This window comes from Corvus brachyrhynchos, unplaced genomic scaffold (assembly GCF_000691975.1).
Source record: "Corvus brachyrhynchos isolate BGI_N302 unplaced genomic scaffold, ASM69197v1 scaffold116, whole genome shotgun sequence".
In the NCBI taxonomy this organism is placed as follows: Eukaryota; Metazoa; Chordata; class Aves; order Passeriformes; family Corvidae; genus Corvus; species Corvus brachyrhynchos.
The window spans coordinates 10,475,083-10,483,580 of NW_008240221.1; the positions used below are offsets into that span (position 1 = coordinate 10,475,083).

At 45.5% G+C, this 8,498-nt stretch overlaps 1 protein-coding gene and 1 non-coding gene across 2 annotated transcripts in view; both read right to left on the bottom strand.

Moving 5' to 3' along the window:
- HS1BP3 (HCLS1 binding protein 3) overlaps nucleotides 1–263 on the bottom strand; it is a 52,199-nt gene extending 51,936 nt beyond the window's left edge. The window contains exon 1 of the mRNA XM_017745043.1: nucleotides 19–263. Within this exon, the coding sequence (XP_017600532.1) occupies nucleotides 19–62 (44 nt within the window). The 5' untranslated portion in view covers nucleotides 63–263. The remainder of the gene's footprint in view (nucleotides 1–18) is intronic.
- Nucleotides 203–284, bottom strand: TRNAS-AGA. The gene has a single exon. It is a non-coding gene; the product is annotated as a tRNA-Ser (tRNA).
- Between the last annotated feature and the right edge of the window lie 8,214 nt (nucleotides 285–8,498).

The following is an 8,498-nucleotide window of genomic DNA, read 5'->3' on the forward strand; positions in this document are numbered from 1 at the left end:
CCCGCCCGCTCTCGGTTCCTGGTGGTGACCAGCACGGCGGGCGCCGGGCCGCGCTGCTCCATGGCCGCGGGAGGAGGTCCCGCCTCCCTTCCCGGGGCTGGACCGGCCGCCCTGCCGGATGTCAGGCGGCGGCTCCGGTGCAAAATAAGGGAGGGGAAGAAAACGTCCGGCACGGGGGAGGAAAAAAGAAAAAAATGTGGTTCGTAGTCGGCAGGATTCGAACCTGCGCGGGGAGACCCCAATGGATTTCTAGTCCATCGCCTTAACCACTCGGCCACGACTACACCGACGAGCGGCCCTTTTTCCGGGGGAACCCCACTAATTTATCCCCGCGCTTCCTCTTCCTCCCGGGACCGAAACTTCCCCCGAGCTTCGGTGCATCCCTGGGCTCTTCTCTTCCTCCTCCTCGCTGGAAACAGCTCGCACACATCTTCCTGCCTTAAAACAATGGGCACGGCGCTGCTTACCAACCCCATGTCGAGGCAGCGCCAGCAAAGCACGGCCACCGCACAGCCCTGACCATACACCTCGGAGCGGCTTTGTGCCCTGAAGTTTTTATGAGGAAAGAAGAGGGAAGCAGCTGGTCCCTCTGCTGCCCCTCAGGCACCCGCGGCCGGGCTGGGCAGCCCTGGTTTGTTTGCAGGCTGCTGGGCGCATCTGGGTGCCTGATTATCCCAGGGCTTCTCTGCGCTGGTGTGCAGGGCTCCTGCAGGGAAGCACTTAGGAAAAAACTTCGCACCGGGCACAACTTTGTGGAATCACAGGCTTACAGGGTCGTTATTGTCGTAAAAGACCTCGAAGATCATGGGATCCAATCGTTAACACATCCACCATGCTCACCACTAAACCATAACTCTTAGTGCTACATTCACATGTTTTTTTAACACTTCCAGGGACAGCAGTTCCACCACTTCCCTGAGCCGCCTGTCCCAATGCCTGAACACCCTTTCAATGAAGAAACTTTTCCTGATATCCAATTTAAACCTCATTTGGTACAACTCGAGGCTATTTCTTCATCTGTCACTTGTTACCTGAGAGAAGAGACCAACCCCCACCTGGCTGCTCCCTCCTTTCAGGTGGTTGTAGAGAGCAATAAGGTGTCCCCGAGCCTCCTTTTCTCCAGGTTAAACACTCCCAGCTCCCTCAGCTGCTCCTCATTATATTTGTGCTCCAGAACCTTCTCACCAGCTCTGTTGTACTCCTCTGGACAGACAGAAACCACAGGAGATGCCAGGGAATATTATAAACGTGACAAAAACCAGATGCTGACGCTGTATCAATGCAGCCAGTCCCCAAACAGGCTCAGCACCCCAAGTGGGTGCGCAGCAGTGTCCCCAGAGAGGAGCAGCCCCTCAAAGAGGACCTAGTGAACAGATTAGGACTTTTCACCCCAGAAAGGAACAGCTGGAGGAGTTTGGGATGTGATGGAAATCTGTCAAAATCAAGAGAGGCCCAAAGTGGCAGACACAGAACAGTCTTTTAATGCTTGTGGTGAAACAAGAAATGTGGAGCATGAAACCCATGAGTCAAAACACAAAAAGGGAGACTTCATAGGTGGGGTTCCTTCCTAAATCCCCATTGTTTTCTCTCCTTGCCACTAAAAACCTTTTGTTAAGCAGAGTGTAAACACCACCACCCAGCTGCAGTCTTTCTGGCACAGGAGTTGCAGTTGCCAGAAGTGCTGCAAGCCACTGGCAAGTGCTTTTGGAACATGAAGCATTCTCATGTGGACTCTGAAGGGTTAAAAGGCCCTGGGCTGCAGTTCCTGAAAGCATAATGAATTGCTTCTCTCATGGCATTTTTATCACCATTTGGCTTCCTGGATAGTCCAGTTTATTCAGATAGTAACAAGGAGTAAGCAGCTGGCAGTTTGCTGTCTGAGACAGCAAAAATAGAGCAGGACCTGAGCCATGAGTTCCCACTGAAGCTTGTCATGCTCACTGAGCAGTGCCTCTGAAGGTACTTCAACAGCTGGGGATTTTTTCCCCAAAGAGAAGAGTCTGCTTGGCCCCAGTAAGCTGCCCCTCTTTGTCCTGGAGAGCTTGTGTGTACTATGTCTGTGTGCTCATGAAGAAGTCTGAGCACTGCCTGTTTATCTGATTTCCTAACAAGTCTTATCACATATGGCATTTTTATAACTCCACAGCCTCCATCATCATAACAAATGAGTAAAACAAGTGCCTCAGTGGTGCTAACTTCTGAAGTTGTGGAAATAATTGGGTGATTTTTCCATGACGTTAGGTCAGGGTCTTTCATCAGATGGTGACTGTGAAGAGTGAACCTCTGCATAAAAGGTGCACACAAATCAAACCTATTAGGAGAAAACTAATATGCCAAGAGAGCTGTCTGCAGGAGCTGAGCATCAGCTTGCCTCTTTCAGAAGCAACCACCTAAAATACTTGGAGTTTGATTCCCGTGTTGCTTTGGATGCTACACAGAAAATTTTTCCACGGAACCCATTTTTTGACTCAATTATCCACTGGAAACCTGCAGGGGAAAGCCTGTGGGAGAATGTGCGAAGAATCTGAGAACCAATACCAATAGTAGTCATCACTTACAAACTTATGTTTTCCTAGCTACTACTTGGGTTACCCTCAGCTGTTGCTCTCTCCTCCATGGTCTCCCTTGCCTCCGTTCAATTGTCTGTGAGCGAAGGAAAGAAAAGGTAACTCTGAAGTTTCAGGGCTATTTTCTTTGGGATTTCTGGCTTTTTTCCCTACCTCTTAACTCTGCAGTACTGACTGGTATGGTAGGTTTCTTGACTTATTGTTACCCATTCTTTTTCTGGTTTTTTTTTCCCTTTCTTTCTGTACCCTCAGCAAACTGAATCAGCATATTCATGCAGTCAGTGTTTACTAGCCTAATTTATGCATAGCTTCTGTAATAAAACTATTAATTCATTTGCATATAATAACTGCATAAATACAAACCAATGTTCTTTTACTGCAGGTATGTGTGGTACTGCATTAGAGCCTCAGTGGTTTCTGCTTAGATGGGGCAAGGCCAAAGATGACTGCTCCAAGTGGGAGAAGATACTCAAAAAAAAGGAGGTCAGTCTGATTTCAGTCAAAAGTCTCTAGAAAATGAAGGAAAAGAATGAGTGGGAGACAAGTAATTAAGCTCAGTAGGAGGTTGAAGGAGTTTTATTTGTGTTCAAGATGTCTGAGCATTGGGAAGTGTCTGTGTAAGAGGAACTCATGCTGGAAAATGGTATTGTCCAGGAAGCCTAAGACAATAGATCTCCCAACATAGAGGTGGTGGAGAAGCCAGGTTTTAAACAGAGTTTATGGAGAGATGCATATAACCTCTATAACTAGAGGTGTAGTTGTTTCATGAGTCAAGTGGCTCTTTCTGGTTTTACTATCACCATCATAAAAAATCTTTTAGCTGTCATTTCGCAGACATAAAAGGAAAATGAGATTAGTTATTCTCAGAACTCAAAACTCAGATACCTACTATAAGTAAATCCCAACTGTAATACAATATTCTTATAAATTTCATGATTCTGGGACACCTTTTGAACATTTGGGTTCAGTAATATGGTTCTGCTGATCTGGGATTACCTACTACATAACTGTGTCCTGAGCTGACTTCCGTAATAACCTTGTTTTTACACTGACATAGTCTGGGTTTCCACTTTACCCAGTGGTTTATCACTTTGTCCTATGAAACAAGAATATTTTCCCTCAGAGCTACTATGTCCAGCACAGGCAGGGCTTTGAGAGCAGAGGGCTCCTGGAGGCTCAGCAGCAGCTGGTAAATGAACTCATATAACTCTTTCTTCCCTTCCATGACCAATGTTTCTACTCTCCTTCCACAGTACCTCTCTGCTCTTCTGCTCACTGACTACACACAGGAGCAGGAACTGCAGGTGTTTTCTTCAACACAAGGAAAAGCACGGCAGAACAGTGTAAAGGGGTTGAGGTGGTACTTGTGCTTGGAAGTCAGCTCTTACCAGGTGAGGTGGGCATCCCCTGCCATCCTGCACTGCTCTCTCATCAAACCTCTGCCCTGCAGTGTCACATATCAGGAAGACCCAGCTTTGAGCCTTCCTCCCAAATCCTGCTCCCAGAGGCTAAGCACAGGCCCATGGTGTGTGGATATTACAGACCTAATGCCTCAGACACTCAGCTGAGGGTGACTTAGGCTCAGGGACTGCGCATCAGCTTTGTTCTGGAGTAGTTTTTCTGTCCACTAGAGAGCACTCAAATACCACCTATAGACGCGGGATGGGCCACTGGTGCTGACTGCAATCCCCAGCGGTGTCTCATTGTGCTGGTTTTGCCTGCAGTAGAGTTAATTGTCTCCATAGTGTCTGGTAAACCATGACACTCACCCTCTGGGAGCCGAGTGCCCAGCTCCCGTCTGGCACCATTCACTCACACACACAATCCCGCCAGCTCCAGTGTAACCCTCAGCTCGTGCTCAAAACCTGGCTCTGGGGCCAGTTACACTGGGATTTTCTATAGAACTGAAGTCAGTCAGTGATGTGTTTGCAGTTAGGACTGATGTTTGTATTTGCTTTTGATACAAAGTTTACTCCCTATAGTTAAACTTTCACTGACACATAGCCCAGAGGAGTTTTCTCAGCCACCTGCCTCAGCATGCATGGAGGGGACCAAGTGGTATGAAAAAGGGGAAGAATTGCCACCTATGCTCAAGGACTGCTCACAAGCCATCTCCTGCAGGCACTGAGGTGCCACAAAGGGTTAAAGCAAGGAAGAAAAACCTCTCAGAGACTGTTAAAATATTGAGTGATTTGTGGCTGGAGTCTGTTCCCTCTGTTCCATGCAAACGGACTGCAGCCCTACAGTTTAATCCCTCTCTGTTCTTCACAGGGGCACAGGGAGATGAAGGGTCTCTATGAGGGTCAAGGTGTGACCCCTTGAACTCATCCTAGGGTCATGTCTGTCTCCTGTACACTGAGCAGGGACCAGCTCTCACAGCACCGCATCCCTGCCTGGGTGTGATTCTTGGCAGCTCATGGATTTGCTTTTCATCTCCCCCAGAGCAGCAGGAGAACAACAGTGAGTTTATAAGCCCAGAGGGAATTGTCCACCAAGTTTTGAATCCCTGGCAGAGGACTCTAGCTGTAATCATGGCAGGATGAGGGGAAATCAGAGCCCTGCTTAGGGTATAGTATATAAAATGTGGGGGAAAAAAGCAAGGGCAGAGGAACATAGTTAAAAACAAAATAAATTGTCTGTGGAAACGCAGTTTAAAAGCTGAACATAAAACTTTTTTTCAGCCTTGATTTGGGAGAAATGAAATATAATTTCATTACTGGAAAAGGCTGTGCTAAGATTCCAGTGAGATGATCACTCACTTATCACTCCTAACACTATTTGTTTTCAGATGACAATTACAAAACCCAGATGTGAACCACTAGGAGATTTTATATTAGGACTGGGCTTCTCAGTGAGTTTCAAAGGTAGCCAAAATGGTAGATTTAAAGTTCACTCTTGTTATATGAGGGGGTAAGGTTGTTGATAGCCTGTCATGGCAGTCTTTTAATCTACACACCTCCTAAACTCAGTATAGATTTATTCTGGAGAGAAGGCAGCAGAGTTATAGAGCTGTTATTCATTATGTCTCATGCTTTTCTCCCTGCTTTAAACATTTAACCTGTAATATGATGAGCCACATGTCAGGAATAATCTAGTAGAAACCATAGGTAATCCCTGCTGAAAAATAAGCCTGGCTCTTGACCTGCTGCAGCCTTGGAATTAAAATTCCACCTCTCTTAAGTTTGGGGGTCCTAGGTAAATCATGGATAAGTTTCATGGTAGCCAGTGAGAAGAAAATATGAGATTTCCTGGTTTGCCCCAGTTTAATAAAGCTGTGCCCTAAAATACAAAAAATTGTCTATATTATTCAAAAATCACATCTGCAGTAGACATATACAGTAATTTTTTTTTCTTTCCCCAAAGAAACAATAGTTTTTGGGTAGTTGAATTTTTACATAGCAGCAATGAAAAGTATTTCCCCAGTCAAGGAAAGGTGAAGGAACAGTCAATAACTGCACAAGTTTCCAGGTAGGCTCCTAAATATGTTTGCCAAATTTTTCAGGTCCATCTTCACCACACACCTGACTGAAGCTGGTGCTCAAGGATTTTACTTTGATTTCCCTCACTCCCACCAAATAGGTTCTGGAGGTGTTTATGTTTGTGCTAAGTTATTTGGTAAGAGATGAGCAAGAGCCCAAGGTCTGCTTGGTTTGAGTGCTGGCTCCTGGTTGCTCATCACCTGAGTGAAATGTGCAAACTCCCTTTATGAAGATTCCTGACTGCAAGAGTAAAGGCTGAGATTCATGGAGACCCAGGCTTCTCTGCTGAACTACCCACCAGAGCACAGTGTGAAGCATTCAGGTTAGAGCTGGCCAGGTTTTGTTCCTGGATTTCCTTTTAAAATTAGGAAACCTTTCAGGGTCATTGTTGGAACAATTCCTCTATTTTATGAATGATCCTGGACCTGACTAAAATTCTCCCAAAAGGAAAAATTTGAACTTTCGGAATTAGCATGGAAAAGAAAGGGCTGGGAGGTGAGGGGGTGTTAGTATGTTATTCTTCAGCACCTCTTCCTGAAAAGATGTATGCAGTTGCTCCATATATCTGCCAGTCTCACTGTCTGCTCCCCACTGAAAAACTCTGCAGTAACCCAATGACCCATTTTAACCAAACACAACAGAGGAGGAAATTACTGGACAGCTTTCAGCTCCTCCAACTATTGTAAAAACCTGGCAGCTCGATAGGTGAGAGGCCAGGATTTGTGTCCCTCTAAGGGAAAGGCTGAGGCATAAACTCAGCAGATACTTGTTTGATTTGGCTCAGTCGCCTCTCATGTACCTCCAGTGTGTGATGGAAATAAAATGGAAGTACAGTGCAGGTTTTTTGGTAAACTGAGTCGCACTGGTTCTGCTGCACTCTTTTCAATCCAAGATAACTAATTTGGCAGATGCCATGAAAGAGATTTCAATGGCCCAACCTTTTCTAGGTGACAGCAAGCCAGGATAGAGTGACCCAGTTGTCCAAGGAGATCTGCAAGATGCCTCTGTCTCACAGCACAGCCAGTACAACCCATCTCATCAACCAGTCATTCATACACAACTGTGGTCAGAAGGTGAACATCCTTCCAGGTGAATGGTGTTTCTTCCAGGAGTTGAGTTTAGCTCACAGATGTTTTACAGCAAGTATTTTAAGTCAGATGCTCAGACTCTTACCTAGAAAGTGGCTGAGAGATTCTGGGTTTCACCAGGTCATGGACATGGGTATTTAAATTCATGTTTTTTAATGAAGATATTTGTGGTTGCAATTGTAAAGGTGTTATGAAGCAGTAACAACATGACTATCCAGTTTCCCACAGTGAGATTATTCTTGCTTAAAATTAGATTTTGACCTGCTCAGCATCTTGCTCTGTGCTGATCTGGTAGACTTGCTTTGTAGTCAGTGGACAAAAGGAAAAATTCTGGCCCAAAGAGTGGCACAGCTGATATGTGTCCAACAAATCTCATGTTGTAGGTCAAGTGAAATGAATCTACCCTAAATGCTTCTTTATCACACTCCTTCAAAACAGTAAATACTAAAGTGGCACTGTATGGGTGCTGGAGATTTTAGAGAAATGGGTGATAGTGCTTCAGAAAGACAGAGGAAATAACATCCTCAGAGAGATATGTAGCTATTTATGGTACAATGGTGTAGCAAACATTTTGGATATTTTTCTCATGAGTCAAGTTTTCAGCTTTCTGTAGTGCTAGAAGAAGCAACCACCACCTGGTGAGAGAAACAATCAGCCTAGGAGAACGGAAATGAAGTCTCCTTGGGAGACCACATTGTTCAAGCTGGTCCTACAACCAGCTGTATCCATTCCCACTTCATATGACTGGAGCCTAAGCTGGAATCAGTCACTCGGATGTTCAAAGCTACAATTAAAAAACCAGAATGGTAATTGCTACCCAAGCATTACACAGTCAGGGGAAGTGGTTTGGGCTGTGCTGAGTTGGGGAGTAGAAAAGGAAATGCAGGAATTCAGGAAAAACTGGTTGCATGGAAGATACTCTTCCTTCCTGAGTCTCCAGCAGGAACATCCATATCAACCCTGTGCAAGGTTGTAAATACACCTTTAGTATTTCCTTAATCCCTTTCCCAAGCTGCCCACAAGAGCAGCCCCCAACAGGGACCTGCTACTACAGAGATGGAAAAACTAAGATGTGAAGGAGAGTGGCTGTCCCAGGTCCCAGCCAGCACTGGCTGAGGTCTCTCCCCAGGGCAGTGTTCTTCACTGCTCTTGCTGCCAACTTCTCAGCTGCCCACCATATATCAAAGGCCCAGACTTTTTTTCCAGGAGCTGAGTTTAGCTCACAGATATTTTATAACAAGCATTTTAAGTTGGATGCTCTGACTCTTACCTAGAAAGTGGCTGACAGATTCTGGGTTTTACCAGTTCATGGACATGGCTATTTAAATTAATGGTTTTTAACTAAATTTTTTTTAATCGCCTTT